At 40.2% G+C, this 22,892-nt stretch overlaps 1 protein-coding gene across 14 annotated transcripts in view; it reads right to left on the minus strand.

Annotated features, from left to right (window-relative positions):
• Positions 1–22,892, minus strand: part of WNK2 (WNK lysine deficient protein kinase 2) — a 122,959-nt gene that overhangs the window by 71,696 nt on the left and 28,371 nt on the right. For all 14 annotated transcript variants that reach the window (XR_013983311.1, XM_080996645.1, XM_080996655.1 and 11 more), the window contains exons 3-8: positions 19,453–19,625; positions 18,273–18,493; positions 13,520–13,677; positions 9,029–9,117; positions 7,635–7,854; positions 4,360–4,648 (exon numbers count right to left, since the gene is read on the minus strand). Coding sequence is in view for 13 of the 14 variants with exons in the window: in XM_080996645.1 (XP_080852771.1) it covers positions 4,360–4,648; positions 7,635–7,854; positions 9,029–9,117; positions 13,520–13,677; positions 18,273–18,493; positions 19,453–19,625 (1,150 nt within the window). In the remaining variant the exon portion in view is untranslated. The remainder of the gene's footprint in view (positions 1–4,359; positions 4,649–7,634; positions 7,855–9,028; positions 9,118–13,519; positions 13,678–18,272; positions 18,494–19,452; positions 19,626–22,892) is intronic.

A 22,892-nucleotide genomic window follows, 5' to 3' on the forward strand; every position in this document is an offset into this window, starting at 1 on the left:
AGCATGTCTCAGAATTGGCCCACGGCTCAAATTCACTTTAGTTGTTATACACTAAATGGCTGTTGGGTTACTTTCTCTACCAATTTTCTCATTGCCATCTTTATCTGGATAGAGCCATACTGAAAAATTCATGTCAAGGCTAGCATGTTTTGCTCGTTTATGTCTACCAGACACTATTACAGACCCATAGCACAGTGTATTTGATTATGATTTCAACGTGACATGAGTTAGATGAACACCTTGCTGGAATATTTTTTTCTCCTGTATTTTTAATTCTCTTTTATTCAGTGATGATATTACAAATTCCAAGGGGCCATATATACAGGACTGAAGCAGTCAAGTGTGCTAGGATTTTGTTATTGTAAATTTCCTCTAAAGTAGGTGTGGAATTAGGGGAAAATATTAAATGTAGGAGTGGGATGGACGGATGGATGAAAGGAAGGAACTGTTCAGCAGCCTGCTTGCATACTCCCGTGCTTTGAACCTTAAATCAGCCTTTACGCTTTGACTTTATAGGAAATCATCATGGCCATAGCATGTCATTCAAGTTAATGTTAATGTGGAGTATTCAATAGATATTTATTGGTGCAGTCCAAAGTCCTGGTCATGCTGACACTACAATCTCTTTTCTATACAGCTCAGTGCTTTGAATGAGAATGGATGTTGGTGATTCTGTGTTATATTTTCTCTGCTCATAGAAGGGAGCAAAGAAGCATAGAATATGGGCTGCATGCAAAAGAAGTGTGAGCAGACTCCGGCTTACTAATGCCCATCAGCAAAATAATTTTTTAATATATACTTTTAGTAAAGCTGAAGGATATGTAGTAGAAAAAAAACAGAAGTAATTTGGGTACATTACTTTCTGAGTGATAGAAATACAAAGAGTGCTTTGTTCTATTGTTATTTATTGCTGGAAGAAAAAAACTTAAGAATTCAAGTTCAAGTGCCACTTGCTCTGCAATGATACATGGTAAAGAACAGAGAACTTTCTAGTGAAAGAGTGAGTTCAGTTTACTTTATATCGGGGTGGAGAACCTCCAACCCAGGGGTCAGATCTGGTAAGGTTCCAATTTGGCCCACACCACCTTTCAATCCCAAACGATGTACACCTGCCCCACACCTGACACCATATGTGGTAATATGTGTGGGGCTGTACAGAAATGGCTGGATTGGCTGCCCTACCAAGTTCCCTGCAAGGAGCTCAACCACATAGCCAATCCTTGCAGAAAGCAGTTTTGCTAGCCCTGTGCTTGATGCTTTTTCCAAGTATAGGGCTGGCAAAGCCCCAAGTACTGCGGTCCCCAAGCACCCAACAGCCAGCTGGCTGTCAAGTACTTGGGAAGCACTGTGGAAGAGACTTTGACAAGTGGGCAAGAGAATCTGCCTGTTAATGTCATAAGAACATCAGGTGACTGACAGGTCACTTGCCCAAGCTGGCCTGCAGAGTTGGGGGAGATGGTGGGCAAAGAAATTCCCCAACCCTGCTTTATACGAATGGTTCCTGACCTAGTTTCTGCATTTACAACAAGTACACTAGCTTATTTAACCATAACCCTAAAGCAATTTGATCCCAGCTAACCAAGCAATTTTTTTTCCTGCCCCAAGGCCCTACTGGTCTTGGCAGTGGCAGCAAAAAGAGGGGGGAGGGAATCAAAGCAGACACAGCACTGGGGAGGGCAGAGCCCAGGAACCTGGCTATCAGATTGATCAGCTGATGAGCAGGGAACGGGCAACAGCACCCCCCCCCTTCTCAGCTGATGTGCTTTAAATATGTCTTTGGAGTGTGGAATGTTTAAACACTATGCTATGTTATTGTATAGCTGATATCAGCAGTCCAGTATCTCCAAGTTTGATAGGGTACTATATTATTAAAATAGTTTCTCTTTACAAAGCAGGAAAAGGAACATATGCCACACAATTCCTAACTGGAGCCAAAATCAAGATAAAGCTCAGGCTTAATAAAAGTATTTGGGAAGTTACATTTCTTCTGATTTTGGGGGTTTCAATTCTAGCTCTTATAGGTTTGGGCCAAATCGAACCATTAGCTGATGAAAATTCATTGTGGTCCAATCAATCTTCCTTTTAGTGGGGTGGGAGAAGCCACTTCAAGTTTTGCTCATGTATTTGTTTATAATCAAGGCTCCATGTATTTTATAATGTAGAGATGTTTACAGCATAGATATTTTAATCTATTACAGAAATTATTTGTAACCACAATTGGGGGGGGGAGTGTAACTATACAGAGCTGAAGTAGCAGTAGGAAGCCAAGTCTGGATTTTTATGGCTCATCATGTCGTACAGAGATGCTAAATTATTTATCTTCATTTCTGCCTTCTTTGAGTATCACAGGCAGCGTAAAGGAAATTATTTATAGGGCTTTTAGACACAAAAGCACTATGCTACCATCCAAATAGCATATGATACTGGTGCTTTAAAGTACAGCAAAAAAAAATTTAAAAAAATGGAAGTGGTGGGATTAAACGGCTTCTTATTTTTAAACATATTTATGTTTTGTAAGCAGCTCTCATTGAATAATTATTTTATAGCTAGATGTTTTAACTAATTTAGTTAAAATGTATATTGTTATTTGAGGTCTAGTTCTCATATTAGGAAATTTGATCTGTTTTACTGAAACAGAAAATTATAGTTGTCCATTATGATATTATTTCAGTTATTTCTGTAGTCAAAAATATTGTGTCTCATCTTCGAATACGGTGGCCTACAAGCTTCAGCAATGAAGCAGAATACTATTGTGCTGGTAAGAATATTCAATCCTGACCCAATCCATTGTGCTTGGACACAACAGTTTCAGAATTGTAATTTTCTAGATAAGTTTTTGCAGGGTTCCTACATGACTCCTGCTGTAGGGACTATCTGCTACTATATAGCATTTTAATTCTATTAATGTTTAATTGCTTTCTCCCCTGTGTTTTAGCTGTTCTTATTTTATCTGTAAGCCACCTTGAGACCCTGTCAGGGAAAAGGTTGGGGAATAATAATAATAATAATAATAATAATAATAATAAATAATATTAATAGAACTATCTATGGTGGCTGCTTGCCATATATTAGTTAGTGCTTCACTCTAGCAGGAAACACCACCTGGGATGAAAATAATAGGTGTGGAATATGTAATCTCATCAGGAAGTAAGTCGCAAGAACACCTCTGTTAGTTGAAGCTCTACGCAAGGATATGCAGAGAGTGCTACCAAGCTGCAGGGGTCATGTCTGACTAACATCCCCAGGAACAAGAAGGATGTCAGATAATGACAATGCTTTGCAGCTTTCTTTGAACTGTTTAATGAAATCTTTAGCCCTCATCCCATTTTCATGTTCACTGTGTTCCAGATTCAAAGGGAACCTCTGGCCCTTGGCAGAACACCACTTCCTTCCATTTCTCTTCTCAACTGGTTGTCACTTTTTTCCATATTTCAAGTCAAATATTCCATGCCATTGTGAGCTTATGGGGATGGTTGTTTTCCCCCCACCCTACTTTAAGATATTTTTTTCCTGAAGATATTCTGAGCATCTGCAAGCCCCAGAGCTACTTTGAGCCTGCCAGCACCTCCCTCTTGTACATGGGTAGCGCTGTTTTGGCTACAGCTCCATGAACATAGGAAGATTTGAACAAGAAATACAGGTCATGATAACTATCTGCTGACCCTTGAGAAAATGTTTCTTTATAGATCACTTATTTATTTTAATCACAAATACGTGGAGCTTTTGGAACCATGCATCCCAGTTGTTTTTCTTTCCCTGCTATCTTTCCAGCATAATTTACCTGTTTCACACTCTACAAATTTGCTGGCATGGTAACTGTGCCTATATGATTCTGTATAAGACTTTAATTAGTTTACATGCAGTGCTTTTTTCTTTTAAAAAATGTTTAGTGGTACTCTTATTTTGACTCAAGAAAATCAGCATTTTATATTGGGGAAAATAAATACAGTGGCACCTCTGGTAACGTACTTAATTTGTTCTGGAGGTCCGTTCTTAACCTGAAACCGTTCTTAACCTGAGGTACCACTTTAGCTAATGGGGCCTCCTGCTGCTGCTGCACTGCCGCGGCGCGATTTCTGTTCTCATCCTGAGGTAAAATTCTTAACCTGAGGTACTACTTCTGAGTTAGCAGAGTCTGTAACCTGAAGTGTTTGTAACCCGAGGTGTTTGCAACCCAAGGTACCACACTGTACAGTAAATGGACAAAGGTACAAAGATTCACAAAATGTTTAGGGGTTTGTTTAGGTCCCCTTGCGTCCCCCCAGAAAAAAAGCACTGTTTACATGTATTATACACCACCAGTGCCTTGTTATATACTCTCAGTTGGGCTTCTATGAATACTAAAACCAAGCAACTTACATGCAAGTGAAGTGACGCTTGTGGGAAGATTCTGCTGAGAAAGATGCTGGTCAGCTTCAGGCTCTTCTGGTTCTGACAGGATGTGATGACCAGTGTGAGAAAGGTACATAACCTGAACTGGTTGTGCTTGTGGAATCTTCATTTTTTCTAAACTCTCTGGATCCCGTTGTTCTTCTGATTGCAGGAGAGGCCAAATCCTCTCTCTTCTCCACTGTATTAATGCTACTCTGTCACGTATTGACTTTGCAACAATTTTGACATCGCTCTCATGAAAAAATCCAGCATCAACCTGAAATAAAGCCATGATTGTTCAGCTGTGAATCCACATACATGTAGGTGTTCATTCAGCAGAGTATTTTCTAAAGAGTTTTCGAAGAAGTGTGATATAACGCATGCCACAGTTTTTCATAAAATAGTGACGTAGCTGCAAAACCAGCACCAGATCAAGAAACTATTATTCTATTTAAACATATGTCTGTCAATCATTCTAATTTGAAGATCTCTGGAGCACCATATAAAATCAGTTGTTAGCGAGTGTTACTTTTCAGTCAAAGCATAACAGATGGCTGACAGGAAGGGGGCATTTATAGGAATAATTAAACCCAGTGCACACTGCCATCATATCTGGCATAATCTCAGATGTCTGCTTCATGAATAACCTACAATTTTTCCAAACTGCATTGCAGCTTAAGACTACAGCTTTTCAGGAACAAAACCTTACAGAGGCTACCTCTGTTTCAAGTTTTTCAGTAAGACAGGTTTGCAGCAACGATATTTTCAAAATGGAACTAGGCACCTAGGCCAGATATTCAAGTTGCAATGTTTAAGACAATCACTCATTTTATGCTGTCTTGCATCTGAAATCTACTTTACAATTTCATTTACATGTATTAATCTCTGTATTTGAAACAGAATGAATATCATAATGGAGAAAACATAGAACACATAACAAGAGCCAGTGTGGTGTAGTGGTTAGCGTGTTGGGAGACCAGGGTTAAAATCTTCACTTGGACATGAAGCTCACTGGGTGACCGATGGCCAGTCACTGCCTCTCAGCCTAACCTACCTCAGAGGGTTGCTGTGGGGATTAACTGAGCAGGGGGAGAACCATGAGCTCATTGGAGAAAAATGTGGGATATAAATTCAGTAAATAAATGCCTTTCCTATTGTGAATATATCATTTGTGCAGCTGCTCCTGCAAACGTAGGCTCACCAAGCCGTGTTCCAATCTTTAGGTACTATGTAAAAAAAGTCATCTCATGTCACATTAACTACAATGTAAGCATATTCAGCTGATACCATTTCAAAAGCTCACTTGGCACTGATACTTTTACTTTTACCTCTTGGGTTAAGTCCTGTCTTTCACCCAATCAGAAAAGTACATATTTCCATATTTATGTTAGGGTCTAAGACGTGGTATGGAACTGAAACAAATTCACCCCATGATTTTTAAAATGAAACATTAAAATATTTAAACCAAAAGGACTCAGGTGTAAGTGATTTGTGTAGTCTAATTAAGTCTTTTAAAATATATGCGTGCTGATTAAAAAACTGGCATATCAGCATTAGCTTGCATGGAAAAGAAACGGAGTTTACTGCAAAAATCTCATTTATTACTCAAGCAAACAAATAGATTTGGGCCCAACTGATACTGCCCAGCCAACCTGCTTTTCATTAAAGACATCTTGATGGAAGAGACAGAAGAGTACAGAACACTTTTGGCTAAGCAAGGCTACAGAGCTTCCTTGTTCCTTCAGGATTACTTCCCATGAATAACTGAATTCTTGCATAACTTCCACTGGCAACTTCACCAATGTATTTGCTAACACAGCAACTTTGTGCTTCACACAAGAGCTCTTCATATACCAAGCAAATTTATTCTATGTTGGTAAATCACAGTAGGACGGACCCTATGGCAAACAATCTGAAAAGTACTATACTGTACTGGAACCAGTGAGAAAAATTTTGGGGGGAAAAGCTTTCTTGTGAACAAACTATAATCATTATTCACAGATGCATCTGAATGAAGTCGAAGTAACTAGAACTATTCTGTTGGGAAACTGAGGGCTAACAGTCTTGCCCTGAGAAGACCCCAGAGGCATTCTAGCAGTGTTTTGCCAAAGGCTCAAGCACACTTACTCTGATCAGCGCCTCATATTACGTATCATCTGAATGTCCACAAAAGTACATCATGCTCTTCCATATGCATGTGGGAAGAATAAAAATGTAAAGAACCGACTTGTAGTAGAACTGATGCAGCAGTGCTTTTGCTGTAACCATCAGAAGCTACACATAATTGTACTGAATAGTGTGTATACAGTGGTACCTCTGGTTATGAACTTAATTTGTTCCGGAGGTCCGTTCTTAACCTGAAACCGTTCTTAACCTGAGGTACCACTTTAGCTAATGGGGCTTCCCGCTGCTACTGTGCTGCCGCAGCGCGATTTCTGTTCTCATCCTGAGGTATAATTCTTAACCTGAGGTACTACTTCCAGGATAACAGACTCTGTAACCCGAAGTGTCTGTATCTCAAGGCGTTTGTAACCCGAGGTACCACTGTATAGGATTGCAACCCAAGAAATGCAGAACTAATGGTTATTTCATCATGGCTTCTTCATATCTGACTCCCCACCTTCTACTTGGGTAGCCATTTTTATGCATTGGCTACTCAGTCCTTACACCTAAAGAAGAAATCAGATCCACGGTGCCTTCCTGATATTACAAAGAAATCTGTTCTCCTGACACTGTGATTAATCTATAAATCAAGAAAGGAGCATTTGTGTTCCCATTAGACTTTTCTTTGTTTTATGTCCCTTCTTAATCAGTCATTGAAGTGCCACATCTATTTTGTTGCTGTTGTTGAATCATAGATGGAGGGAGAGGGAAGTGAGGGGAGCAATAAATATTCACCCAACGACAATAGGTATCTATCTGTTCAGTATATAAAACAACTCAGCAGCAAACTTGACAAAGTTTATCCTAAAGGTATCAGTATTAAACCTTGAATAGCCCTTGTTCTTTGTTTCTGCAGTTTTTATCAAGAAATTAATTTGGACACATCTCATCTTACTGGAGAAAAAGTTAGAAATGGTGCAAACTCTATTCAGTACTCTAATTCAGGATCTTTTATTCTCCTAATTTCTTACCCAAGCCTTCTAAATCTCTCTGACCTGAATCTTTGGAATGGAATTTACTTTACCAGATTTGCTCCTGGTGTCCTTTGAGATTAATGTACTACTTATATATATATTTTTGTCAGGAGAAGTTTATTTTACCATTTCTTGTGCAACATCATCAGGAGTTTCCTTCTCCAGATCAAAAGTAAACTCAATGGCTCCATTATCTTTGGGTTTTCCTTTCAGTTTCTTAGGATCTTCTACCCAGAGTCTTAAGGCAATAGAGGATTTCCTACCATCATCTTCTTCTGCAAGTTCCACTCTTACCCCAGTATCTTCAGCAAAAAAGGCATGGCTTAGTAAATCTTTAATTTCATATCTGGAACAAGGACAAATTACAAAAACCGTATTAAGGCACTACAGATTTTAATACAAACAAAACTCTGTATCACACAAAAACCAGCAGAGGGGCCTTCAGTAATTAAAACAAAAACTGAAGGAGCCTAACCAATAACAAAGGAAACAATGGATATATTTTAGGAAAGAAGCCTGGAGCAAAAGTCTGTCTAATGTTTTCAGGCTCTAACAAAGTTTGTAGATGTACATTAAACATTTGGGACAACATTTTTAGAATGTAAGAACAGTGATGCTAGAACAGTATAAGGAATGCAACTTCTTTTCAGCAGTGACCATCCAACAAGCTCACAAGCATAATGTGAAATCCTCTGGCCTTTTCCTAACTTGTACCTCATTAACAGATATTCAAAGGTATACTTTCTCTGAACGTGAAGACTCCATTTTGCTACCATGGCTGATAGAACAGAATTGTGCTCCATTAATTTGCCTACTTCTAACACAATCTGATTAATTACTTTATTCATTTCTTTAAGTGGATTTATTCATTTCTATTTTATAGAGGCACCATATCAAAGAGGCACTAATTGCGACAGGCATGGCTTTGCCTGGATTACTCTCTTGTTTCTTTGCCCACATCTAGTCCTTCCATAATCACAAGCAATGGTTTAAAACCTCCACTTTCCCTCTTGAGCCTGATGGGAAAGAAAGGTGGAGCTGTGCATCATCAGCATACTGATGGCACAAAACTCCAAATCCCCAGGTGATCTCACCAGTGGTTTCATGTAGATGTTGAACAGTATAGGGGGTAGGATAAAACCTTGTGAAATATTGTATGCCAATGGCCACTGTGCCAAGCAAATATCCCCCAAAACTATTCCCCAGGAAGAACCCAAACTACTGCAATCTGGTGCCCCTCAAATTAATCTTGTATAGGCAATCAAGTAGGATTGGTCTAGCAAAACCACCAGGAAAACACTCGCCCTGTCTAGCTACCAAGGGAACAGAACTGGGCCAGAACCAAACAGAAAAGAATCCAGATCACATGTTTTATCCAAGAAAACTTGTAGGAAAACCCTAAGCCTTAGAGTTGCATCAGCTGGAACTGGATATTCTCCTGTTCTCCTCTCTCTGCCACAAACACAAAAGTCAGTTTAATATCTACTCAGTGATGAAAAAAATTACTATTTGAAACATACCTCTCTTCTTTATTTTTGCAAATGCATTCTCCAATTATCTCCTTAATTTCAGGGTCGGTAACTTTATCAAAACTTGCTGGTTTGACACCCTGCAAGGAAAAACAAATCAGCCTTAGGTCTACTCAGAATAGATTTCAGTTCAATAGTATTGAATTACTAGCAAACTTACTTTGGGTAGCTACTTGGTCTAATGCAAAACAATAGTATAGTATCTTCTGTAATCATGGTAAAGCAAAGATCAAACTAATTTGAAACTTAAATGGTAGAATTCTTTTCTATGGCATCTTCTGAAATCAACATATGTGCATACAGAACAGCTTGGATCCATAGCAGAGGATTTGCATCCAGAGTGTCCTTTCGCTCACAGAAGGTATCTTCCACAAGCAAAAGGGCAGCCTGCGATCCAAGCTAATATTAAGAAAATACATCAGAGGAAATTAATGAAGATACTGAGAAGGACAACGGTTCTATTTTCCATTTTAGAATGTTACCGGTCCTCTAGTTATGATGTTCAACACAGATGTACAACATAACCAGATTTCAAGGATCAGATTTGTAGGATCCTTCCTACAACTTCCACTCACACAACCCAGGTTGAACATGGTGAATCTATAGTCCCAAAACATTACTATGTTGTGATTTCTAAGATTGTTGTGAATCAATTGTAGATTACACAGTATTATTTGAGATTAATTTCTATTGAGGTAGCAAAACAGAAAGTTCTAGTGCATTTCTTACCACATCAAGCTGAGGAGATTAACAAGAACCAATTATTTACGCATGCAACAAAGGCACGGTTGCTTTTTCTTTTCTTTTAATGAAAATTAGCTTTGGGCTCTATGGTTCTGATTACAGGGTAGGTGGAAATGGGAATGGGTGGGTGTGAAAATAGAACCTATTAAACCATTTTCTTAACAGTTATCATCGCCACCCCCCAAAATTGTCCACATACTTTCCTTGTCCTCCCTGTAGGGTTCCAGATGTGTGTTGATCCTAATAAACACCCATATTTATTTTGAACACAGCTAGTGGGGATAGATTAAGTGCCTATCCTAATGAAATAGTCATTCTGGAGAGGCCACTTGACATAAACGAAGGGGGCTGCTCCACACAGCGAGGTATTCATTTTAACAAATCCTCATATGGGTTTGTTGCCACCTCTGTGTGAGAACTGCTCCACTACAAACTATTTCAACAGAAATGCTTGGTTGAGGCACAGAAACCAACAGCGTGGCTGTTGCACATGAGAAAGAGGCTCCTCAGCTGAAACAGTCAGCGCTTTGTGTGACGACCATCTTATGTTAAACTATCCTTATGCTATTAAAAGGAAAGCAGTTCTTCATTATACTTTTGAACACTTCCCCCCTGCTAACGCTTTATTCATCCCCCACCCCATTAAAGCCTTATTCATCTTTTAAAGAACTGGATCAAAAATATATGAGGAATATGGAATCCTCCTTAATCCTAGAACAGAAGACTAAATGCTTCATGTATCATATAAGACACAATTTCAATATGGTGACATGAATGGGGGAGTATTGGCGAGTGAGGTTAAAATTCTAGACAAAACTGGCAGACTAATGGACAGTTCTGCTCAACCTGCCATAAAACACAACTCTAGAGAGCAATCAATTGTTTCAAAAATAGCAGTATGTCAGGCCACAGAGATGTTTTATGGCCTACAGAAAAACTCCCGAAGAGTGGGCATTGTTGGTTTTAGGAAACAGCAACTCGTTTCTACCATCTTAGCATTTTAAACCATTTGTCTGTTGATCAGTTTAGTCATCAAATATCACAACTGGACTGGAGGGGAGAGGATTCTGTCAGGACAAGAGAACTTGAAAATAAAAGCTGCCCAGTAAGCATCCTGAGCAAAACAAAACAAAGCAAAAGCTAAACCCTTGACACAATGCCCACCCAAACCTATATATACCAGATGGATATACAAGCTGATTCATTAAGCCAGTTATGAGTCCTGTCTAGAAAATGCCAATTTTGTATTATTTTTAAATGTTTTAAGTGCTTCATCCAGTGCTTCATGAATTTCAGCAGCTCATTCTCTTTTGAGGTATTGGAATTTCAAACAGGGATGAACTTACCAATCAATTTAGTAGTATGGTAGTATGGTCAACTAGACCTTTAGTGGAGATGAGGGGAAGCAATTCTAATCAGCAAGGATGAAAGTTAAGGTCACGCTTTTTGGAAGTGGTTTTGATCCCTATGTTTTACTTAAATAGGTTTTGAAGAATAAAAATGGGGTTGTATCCATTGCTAGTCAGTAAAAAGGTAAAAGGTAAAGGTACCCCTCCCTGTCCATATGGGCCAGTCTTGACAGACTCTAGGGTTGTGCGCTCATCTCACTCTAGAGGCCAGGAGCCGGCGCCGTCAGCCGACACTTCCGGGTCACATGGCCAGTGTGACATCGCTGCTCTGGCGAGCCTGCACCAGCGCAGCACACGGAACGCCGTTTACCTTCCCACTATAAAGCGGTACCTATTTATCTACTTGCACTTAAGGGTGCTTTCGAACTGCTAGGTGGGCAGGAGCTGGGACCGAACGACGGGAGCACCAGTGGCGTAGCGTGGAGGGTGCGGGGGGGCCGGGCGCAACATCTGGGGGGGGCGCGCTCGCACTTGCAGCTCTCTGCCCCTACCTGGCTCACTCACTCTCTCTCACTGCAGTGCTGGCTGTGCGAATCCGATCCGAGCCGCTGGGTCGCCGCCCACTGTGGAGGGGGTGGGTGCCAGGCGTGCGGTGCGGAGAGAGAGTGAGGGACTATTTGGGGGAGGGACAGTGCAGCGGCCGCCCAGCGCAGCGCTGAGCGCGGGAGAGAACCACACCAGACCAGACCAGGCAGCAGCAAGAAGAAGCTGGCAGCGGCGGCAGGTTAGGGGTTAGGGGGCGCAAATTACTTGCCTTGCCCCGGGTTAGGGGGCGCAAATTACTTGCCTTGCCCCGGGTTAGGGGGCGCAAATTACTTGCCTTGCCCCGGGTGCTGACAACCCACGCTACGCCGCTGGGGAGCACACCCCGCCGCGGGGATTCGAACCGCTGACCATACGATCGGCAAGTCCTAGGCACTGTGGTTTTACCCACAGCGCCACCCGCGTCCCCTTGCTAGTCAGCAGACCCGTTAAAATTAATAAATTAAGTTAGGCATGCCAATTAATTTCAGTAGGGCTACTCCAAGTATGACTAACATTGATGCCAACCCTTAGTTTCCTGCTAACAATGAGCAAGTGTAAGTTTAATGAGTAAATGTAATAATTTCTCCACGATAAAGCACCTATCTTGAGCTTTATGTGACTTGCTAATTTATTTAAATTTAATCAATCACTTAAAAGGCAGGAAATTAAGCAGCTAATATTTTTAACTGGCCACGAGTCTAATTCACATACATATATTGGCTTGCCCATTAAATTTCATAACCATTCTCTATCATTGTTGATAGCATTTGGGTTCAGATAAATGTTGTCTACACATTTTAAGTGTGTGCATTTTAGGGGCCTAATACATGGCTATAAAACAGTGCTTCCTTGTGAAAATGGCAACTGTGTCTCTACAACATGATTAGTGGGAAGAATAAGCTGTTGCCTTGTGCATTCTGCCTATAATCCTATATGCAAGCAAGACATGTATCCACACAAAGAGCGATACATATCATGTCACATGTCTTTTTTCTAGGCAGGCTATCTTTATCAAACATCTACATTTCTTCATCCAAAGAACATTTAATTCTACATTCAGAGTTTGGAGCATTGCATTTTCCACTGTGGACAGACTTAGGACAGTTATTTCAAGCTTTGAAAGCATACTTTGTATCACGGAGATTTAATCACTTTATGAAAGAGATCCATTCTAGGCTATTCACAAAGGGCATTAACAAGAATCTGGCATAATAGTAACTAAATTATGTTGACAAAATGTACCCAACTAGGCAAAGATTTTGTCACATGAAAGAGAAGCACTAATAATTATGACTGGAATGTACATTGTTCTGTTTTCTTAAGACCTAAAATAATTAGCATTTCACCTTACTTTGACTCGATAATCATCACAACAGCTTTGTAAGGTAGGCAACTATTATTAGCATCATGTTACAGACAGAAGCTCAGACTAAATACCAAAAAAAGAAAGAAAGAAAGAAAGAAAGAAAGAAAGAAAGAAAGAAAGAAAGAAAGAAAAGCAGTTGTCAAGGGCTGTAGATTTGATCAGGGAAGTTATGGAGAATTAAGGACTACTTAATTTGTTTCCCAATGGCCTTTTCTGAACAAGATGCTGTTCTACTAAGGGGAAATTATATATTTTACTTTACATGTCAATAAATATGGAAACATGAAGAAGACACTGGAAATTTCAGCAGTAACAGGACATTATGATCACTTTTATTTGAGCCGTATTGTCTTCTTAATTGTACAAAAATGTGACTTAACAATAAAAAAATACACCACAAGTTAAGAGAGGAAATGCCCATATTATGAAGTCACTTACACAGGTTACTTTCCTGTAAATTTGAGCAGCATTCTGGCATTCTGAATATGGATATTCTGAGGTAGCCATTTCCAACATACACATTCCAAAAGCATATACATCCACGGATTCATCATAGTGTTCTTCATACATCTCTGGAGCCATAAATTCTGGAGTACCTGAACATAAAGAAAAAGCATTTGACTTTGACTTAAAACACTTGTCTCTTTGTGCATTTAGAAATAAGTGAATTCATCAAACCCAGAGCTATCGTGAGTTTGCTGTTTGGGAAGTCAATGTGTTTGAATGACTTTAATGTTCAGTTTTATCATGATAGTGTTGTGTATATGGCTTTGGTATTCGTTGTGTAGTTATTGTATGCCAGTCTGGTATCACTGCTGATAAAGGGCAGCCAATAGATTCAACCAATTGATCAATGAATACACTAGCTAATGCATCACATTGGCTGTGTGATAGCAACCATGATGCATTATTTCACACTATACTTTATATAATAGTTATGCCACTGTGTTCTGACACTACGAAGGAGCACTTCCTACATCCATCTAATGTGAGACCAAGGACTACTACAGAAGCTAGATTCTACTGACAGAATTCTGAGCCCATGTGAAAGCCTGAATAAATAGCTTAATTACTGTTTCAAAACTTGGAGATGACAACTTTTATAAATAGGTGATCTACAAGCCTTGCATAATTTTCATTTAGGTAATAATAATAGTAGAACAGAAATCACATCAGTATAGAACAAAATCCACTCAGAGAGTTAACAGGGGCTTGGTAATTAAGATATGTTATATCAGAACAGTCTTGTCAAACAGGTAACAAACAGAACAATCTCTTCTTCCTTGGAGGCATGCAGCTCACCAACAATAGTGGGATACCCATAAGGAAATGTCCAGAACATTGTAACACAAAGCAATTAGGCATGTTGTAAAACATGATGTATAGTATAACTAGAACGTAAAAAGATCTGGGTGAGTAGAACGTTTGGTTAATGATGCAGTAAACGAAAGCGGCTGTGCAGAACAACAGAAGAACATGTGTGTATGCCCATAAAAGGTGTTTTCAAATATGTTTATGCATCAATTCTTTTTCTGTACGTCCCTAGGAAAGAGGAGAGAAATGTTATGAATTCAGTAATGTGAAATTGGTTTAAATAAAGAAGACTTTATCCAAGGAATGCTACGGGGAATAAAACACGTAGCATTATTCCATAAATTAACAGTGGGACACTGTGTTTGTCTACTCAAATATTGATCTCAATGGAACTAACTTCCAGATAAGTGTGTATAGCAGCATATCCTTAGGAAACCTCTCCAGGTCCTAACACTGTTCATTGCTTGCTGCCAAAACTGGGCTCCCCAGATTAAAGCTCCTCAGCACCTTCTCTTTACATACTGGACTGCTTGTTCAGAGTTTCGGTGGTGAGGCCGAAGCATTTCTCTGCCAATTTGCCTCATGCTGGCAGAGTGCTCTCAATACCTTACTTGCCCTATGACAAGGGGAGAAAGCTGCAACAAGATCCAGCCTCATCAGCTGCCTCGTTCTTCTTGTTGCCAAGATGCTCACGACTGGCACTGGCACTTATAATCACAAAGCCAGGAAGTACTGTAAAACTGCAGATTTCCTTCTGTGCTCTGACATCAACCCAACCCAGCCCACAGAGATAGAGAAGGGGTGGCTTTGAAGAGAGGCTGACCAGGCAGAGAAAGAAACGAGAGAGAGAGAGAGAGAGAGAGAGAGAGAGAGAGAGAGAGAGAGAGCTCTATGTGAATCCCTACAGACCCTGTTTGCATGTTCTGGGGAGATGTGCCATTCCAAGGATAAATAGTGCCCTCAGGAGAACAATCTGCTACCACACACAAACAGAGCTCCACTGCAATGTCCTATCAGATTTCAGCCCTGCCCAGACCTGGAACCTGGGGATTCCTTAGACTCCTCAGAGGAGTAGTCGTGGAGCAGAACAATCCCACAGATCTCCATGTTGCATGCCCTGTGGCTGGCTGCTATGCACCTGGTGAAGGCATTCTTAGCATGAAGCTGGAGCCATAAGGGACACTATACCTGTTACCCTGCTGCCTGTCCTGATGTAGAACAGCCCTGACTGACAACTGCATGTATGTGTCTTCCTCTTTCAGGATCAGCTCAATCCCAGATGCTGATCAGTGAAGTTTATGACTTTGCTATATATGTTGTTGTGGACTGTACTCAGTTTCTTGGGCAAGTTGCTCGTTTCCAAATCTCACCACTTTGCCTTCTATTAAATGGGTTTTGGAAACAGCAGCAAATACCACTAGTTTCATCTATTACTAACCTTGGCTCTGCCTACTATTACTGGCCATGCCCTCCACTGCACCAGGCCTAATGGGCACAAGCTACATTGTTTAAAAAACCATGGTCATCACAAATCTGGGCATTTTTGAACCTAATGGACTCAACCTGACCAGTTCCAGCAACCTCACAAAATGAAATGCAAGGTAAAAGACCACAAAAACTTAGCTGCCAGTATGCTAGGGCTAGGATCAAGGTGCTGGTTTTTGTATACACAACCTTATACAGCTTGGGACCAGGAAATCTAAAAGATTCCCTCACCCTGCTGCATAGCCAACAGATCCCTGCTTTCCACGGGAGAGAGCCTCCTGCAGATGCCATCATATCAGGAGGTTTGTTACAAATGATGTCAGGATCAGGCCTTCGGTGTGGTGTTACTTGTCCTTTGCAATTCCTTACCAATGCATATCGGACAGGTGCGTTCTCAATTGTCAATTCAGCACCTGTGAAAGGCATTCCTCTTTCAACAAGCCTCCTAAAATCTTTGTCCCTATTAGTACCTGTCATGGAATTGTTGTGTATGCGCTAGTGTCTTAAACTGTGTTTGTTTTTCTTATAATAAAAAACTATTTGAAATTTGTGTGTGTTTGTGTGTGTGTACATATTTCAAATAGATAATATTTGATTATATATACCCACCCACCCACCCATATTTTTCGCTCTATAAGATGCACATTTTCCCCTCCAAAAATTAAGGGGAAATTTGTGTGCGTCTTATGGAGCGAATGCTTGGCTTCAGCGATAGCAACGCAAAGCCTCCAAAGCGCAGTGGGAGCACTCCCTCCGTGCTCCTGAGGTTTCGGGTTGTCTTCATGGAAGCCTGGAGAGCGAGAGGCGTCGGTGTGCACCAACCCCTCTCGCTCACCAGATAGCCGCCTGAAGCCTCCGGAGCTTCAAGACTCTCCTGGCTTCAGCGAAAGGAACCTGAAGCCTCCGGAGCGCAGCGGGAACTCCCGCCGTGCTCCAGAGGCTTCTGGTTCCTTTCACTGAAGGGTAGGTGCCTCTTCAGCTAAGGCACAGCGCCCCTTCAGCTAAGCAGGAGGAGAAATGGAAGGGGCTCCATTTCTCCTGCTGCTTCACTGAAGGGGCGTTGCGCAGAGAGGGGGATTTTTTTTTTCTTGTTCTCACCCTCTAAAACAAGGTGCGTCCTACAGAGCGAAAAATACGGTATATATTCAATTCTTCTATCCTTTTCTAATATACCAACTGTTTTATCTATGTCATTACAGTGGTACCTCGAGTTACAAATGCCTCAGGTTACAAACGCTTCAGGTTACAAACTCTGCTAACCTGGAAGTGTTACCTCGAGTTGAGAACTTTGCCCCAGGATGAGAACGGAAATCATGTGCCAGCGGCGCAGAGGCAGCAAGAGGCCCCATTAGCGAAAACACGCCTCTAGTTAAGAACAGTTTCAGGTTAAGAACGGACCTCTGGAACGAATTAAGTTCGTAACAAGAGGTACCACTGTATATAGTAACTTTCTTTGGGATACCTCATGGAAAGTAATTCATAAATGAAATAAATAAACAAGCAAACAAAGCAGATAAAACATCAATATAACAGTTAAAATAAAATAGCCAGCTAAAATAGATTACAATAAATTACAAATTATCTTGAGTGCTGAAGTCCCTTTTTTAAAAAAATAAAAAAATTATTTTTAATCCTGCCAATATACAGTCATCAGAGATGAAGCTAGCCAAGCTGCCCTTGGCACAGAGTTCCTGAGTCAGTTGAATCAGGCCCCCCCCGAGTATAATTATTACTAGTATGCTGGCTCCAGTAAAAAAGACGAAGTAATGTGATGATACCATATACTGAATCAAACTATTAGGGGGACATTAGTTAGCTCTTTGAAGAGCTCAAAGAACCAAAATCTTACTACAAATGCTAGGCTGAGAAAAGGCACGACCGTCCCATCATTGCAGCTAAATTGCACAGAAGATGCACTTTGATTTGGTTATGATTACATTAAGACTAAAATCCTTTACTCATTTGGCTGTTAGTAAGTCTCACTCTGTGCAGCTGACGACTGAGTAGGCATGTCTAGGTTTGCAGCATAAAGCAATTATGGTAAAAAAAAACCAACCATAATTTTAACAAGATGATGGCTAAGTGAAGCCCACACAAAGTCTGAGCTTCTTCTATAGCAAAGAATTTTTATTTTATTTTTTTAGGAAAACCAACAGGATGAACAATTATGAGTTAGGAAAACCTACCATTCCAGAAGCTGCCATAGGAAGATAATTTTATAGCAGTTGTAAGGCACTTCAACGTAGTTTCCACAAAAATTATAAAAAGTGATTTGTTTGTTTTTTGAGGGTCTGTTATCACTTATCCATGTTATAATAATTTACAGATTTGTAGATGGAAATACCTTGCTTATAAGACTGGAGGAGACAATTGCTAAGGAAAAATGTCTTACCTATTACACTTTTGGCAAATGAAGCTCTTTTGAGAGTTGCCAGACCTAAATCTCCTATCTTCACAGATCCAGTTGGTCCAGTTATAAAAATATTGTCACATTTTAAGTCTCTGTGAATGATTGGTGGAGTTCTAGTGTGCAGAAAATGGAGACCCTTCAGGATTTGCCGACACCAGCTACGAAGGACTTTTGGTTTCATCACTTTAAATCTCTTCAAATAACTGGAATAAAAACATATCAGACAGAACAAAAATCAATGCTACATTGAGAATTTAAGACCGCACAACAGTGATGTTACATTAATATGTATTTTAGATAACTGCATTTGGTAAAAGGTAATATCTGTGTCTATTTTAGATACTAGATGGAGGTCTTACCATGGATGATCAATATTAACTCAGTCCACTCAGAGCCTAAAACATTAAAGACCATACATTCAAATGATATGAGGGATCATGTAAAATTTGAAACTGATGTATGAATACCTGCATTCTGCTGGCTCAGGGGAGGGGGAGTAGCTTTGCTGGAAAGTGCTTGCAAAACTACAGATTTGGTGCTAATATGTGGCAGAAGTCCCTGCTATAAATTTACTGACATCTATCAACTCAAATCTAAGTAATTAAGAAGTAGTGCTGTGGCCTTGAAATGTTGAGTGATGTGTTCATATGTTCATATACCAGGGGGTGGGGGAGGAATATACAGCGTATTCTCATGAGCAGCGGAACATTTATTCTTCTGATGCCATCATCAAGCTGAACATGATCATCAGCACCATAAACCATTAATTAGCATGATTCAGATTAACAAAACAAAATTAACAGTTTGGTTTCAATGAGGCAAATGCTTCTTTTCCTCCTCTCTCATCAGCAGAGGATTGGTTTATTGTGGCTTAATAATAAATTGTGTTGACGCTCTGAATCTCTACATTCATCTTTCATGTGTAAAACAGAGGGGAAGAGGAAATAAGGACAGAACAGCTACTGGTTACATAACAAAACAGACTAGGACGGAAAGGCAGTGAAACTCTGCCTTCAGCTCAGTTAAGATCAAAGACAGATAAGCTATTAGAAGGAAAGATACCTTCAATTCATGGTAATGGAATATTTTCAAACGAAGCGAGTGATTTGCCCAAATACCTCATTTGGTAAACTACGCACTGCTCGATTTGTCCAATGCTTACGTTTTCAGGGTTCCAGATGTCATCAGTTCTGTAACCAGCACAATACACCTCTTTCCTTTTAAACACGATTCCCAAAAGTCATAAAACCTAACAATGTTCGGATGCTGAAGACCTTTCAACATCTCTGCTTCCTCTTTAAATCTCTGCCGTTCCACTTTCGTCAGCTTTCGGTCCTGTGTTTCAGAAGAAATTGCTTATTAGTAGCTGGCTTAAGAAAACTGGCTTGGATCTAAGGATCCTACTGTGCTAGCAAAAAACAACAACAACACACATTTCTGCTCACAGGATTTTACCCATGCCTCTAGAAAAGCTGCTCTGGAGCACCTGCTTGACCCTCTGGAGTTGGATTTTTAAAAAAGACACAGGTGGGAAGAAAAATCAACAGCAGCACATGTAAAGATGTGCTTACCTACACAGTAAGATCTTTGAACCTAAGCCATTATCTTCACTATCAGTTAAATAGGAGCTACTGCAAATATATCTATAAAGGTCAACCATGATTACAAATCTTTCTGGTTTAACATAAGAGCAGAGACCTGAATAATATGAATCAAAAGGTTTATCAAAAGGTTTTTTATCCTAATTTTGCCGTAACTGGAATAGCATGCCTTCATTTAATTAAATTCAAAGGTAAAGGGGCCTAATGGAGCAAGCATCTGATTATCTTAACATATTACAGTTTCTAACCAACATAATAATGCATGATTAGCAGAAGTGATACTCGCTTTATGATTCTAGCTTCAAAGAACTCTCATTCCAGGCTATTTTTCCCTATGACCGTGTTCAGGCATTCACAACTGTGGTTTCCCCCGATATTGCAGCATATGACCACCAACCCCATGTGTAGGCAAACTAAGGCCCGGGGGCTGGATCCGGCCCAACTGCCTTCTAAATCGGCCCACGGACAGTCCGGAAATCAGCGTGTTTTTACATGAGTAGAATGTGTCCTTTTACTTAAAATGCATCTCTGGGTTATTTGTGGGACATAGGAATTCGCCCCCCCCCCCCCCCAAAAATAGTCCGGCCTCCCACAAGGTCTGAGGGACAGTGCACCGGCCCCCTGCTGAAAAAGTTTGCTGACCCCTGATCAACTCTAAGGGGGAAACAGCAGCCCAAAAAGTAGTACAGTAGTGACTTGGTGAAGGCAGAATTTAAGGTAATTTGTACTAGCCTATCAATCATTTGGCTACAGTCTTCTAGTGTTTACTAATGGTTCTTTTATCCATTAAATATGGGCACTGTTAAATAGGTTTCAGTCAAGTTTGAATCAAGTGTGAAGGCTGTTTGACCCAGAAGCTCAATTCTCATTACAGAAATGATCTTACACCAAAATCCTGGATTAAAGAGGAGCTTTATCTAAAAAACAACAACTAGAAAGATACCTCAAAATAGCCCTTTACCCAATTAATAAGTACTGGGCAGAATAAAGATGGACTTTTGTTTGAAAAGTATTTGGCAGTACCTACATGGGTGGGCCATTTAATTCAACGAAGTATAGCTCACTATATTACAAGCACAATTACCACCTACCCACATAATTTATTCATTCAGTGCAGCAATACCTCAATATGCCACCTTCAATTTAAAAAAAAATCCTGTTAAGAGATATGGTTGTTCAAAAGATATTTAAAGTAATTTGACAGATGAATAAGAAACACTAAAAAGATAGCCCTTATTATCTTAGCACCAATATATTTTACTTTCTTTAGAATGCCAAGATACAAAAATATCTACATGGTGAATTTTCATTGCCTTATATTTAAGACTGGGATGCCGATTTCAGACCATACAGAAAATACTTTGCACTTCCATCACCTGTAAGTGCAAAGTATTTATAAACTAATGCAGGGGTAGAAAATCTGTGACTTTCCAGGTGTTACTGAACTCCAACTCCTATCAGCCCTAGCCAGCGTGTTCAGGGATAATGTGATTTGTAGTCCAATAACTCCTGCAGGGCCACATTACTCTATCCTTGACCTAAAGATTCTTCACATTGATCAAAGTGTGCTATCAGTACATAATCCAAAGGTTTCTTTGAAACACTGTGCATTTCTCAAAGGCAACACAGTCACACAGTGCTTCCATTCTCCCTAAGTGATGGTCCCAAATGTGGTGCTGCTGTTGCTGTGCAGTGCTTGGTTTTCTGTAGCTTTCATCAAGCAAAATTAGAAGAGTGATTTGATCCAGGGTTGCCTGGAGCAACAGTAGCAATCTATTCAATCAGGGCAGCTGTTTGCATCTTGGGGGGCATATCTGTTGTAATGAGTCAAGGCTAGATTGATGCAGTTGGCGCTCACAGCACCATTACTCCTGACAGGATGTCATCAACCACAGTGATCCACCATCAGTAACAAGGCACCCTCACAGCTTCTTTTCTACATAACAAAAGATTCTGACAATGGAATGAAACCCCATGCAAGCCAGAAAGGATGGCAAAACCCTCCTGCCCTTCTCTCTTCCCAATCTAAGCCAAGTTGATTAAGTCACTTCCCCACTTTAAAAAGGAAGAAGCTGGAGCAATTTCATGCATGAAAAGGAAAGATATGGTGGAAGTAAGCAACACTCTGATGATGAACAATAAGAAAGGCATTCAATATACTTGAAACCATACCTTTTACCACCGATTTATCTGAAAAGTCAGTGTATGACTGGCAAAACAATTGTGGCAGGATATACTGAAATGCCCAGTAAGTTATAATGCTATTTCAAAGTTATAATAATAAAATAATGAATAATACATCAAGGCCAGTAGAGCAGAATGCACCTTGATCTTGCGTGTGTGATTGTATAATACAGCTAGAGTCTTTGCCTGTGAATTTACAAATGATAAACACAATGTCAGCTCATAAAGGATAGGAACATTCTGAGAACCACAAGAGCCCATTTGAGAAGTGCGGGGGGGGGTGTATAAATAAAATGCTGTTTCAGACTATGATGTCCCAGTCATACAAAGAGTATTTATAGATCACTTCTGGCCTAATGCCCTTGCCGAAGTTCATATTCAGATTGTATAAACACCCCAAGGGTGAACATGACACTGAAAGCAAGCCAAAGTCTTCTGTAAGAGGCTTAAAAGTTCAGCTTCTATGTGACACAAAGGAACTCCACCTAGTTGTGGTTTTCGGCTGAGTGCTTCACCCAGAGCAAGCCAAAACAACCACAAAGAATAAGCCAACATCACCACAAATGATAACCTTTATGTTTTCACAAACCATCCATGCCACATAAAGCAAATACTTACAGATAGTGAGATGATATTAAGAGGCTTTAATTTTAAATGCATAGCCCAGTAAATTTTGTGCGGGGGGGAGGGTATGGAACGGACCCCAAGCTACAGCTAACCTCCTTAAGGATATTGGGCGATTTATTCAGTGACTCACCTACTGAGGGAAGGAGCAGGAAACGGAAAGCTCTGCACAAAAGCTGTGTGTGGTAAAACA

The sequence above is a fragment of the Podarcis pityusensis genome (genome assembly GCF_964106645.2).
Source record: "Podarcis pityusensis genome assembly, chromosome: 2".
Taxonomy (NCBI): Eukaryota; Metazoa; Chordata; class Lepidosauria; order Squamata; family Lacertidae; genus Podarcis; species Podarcis pityusensis.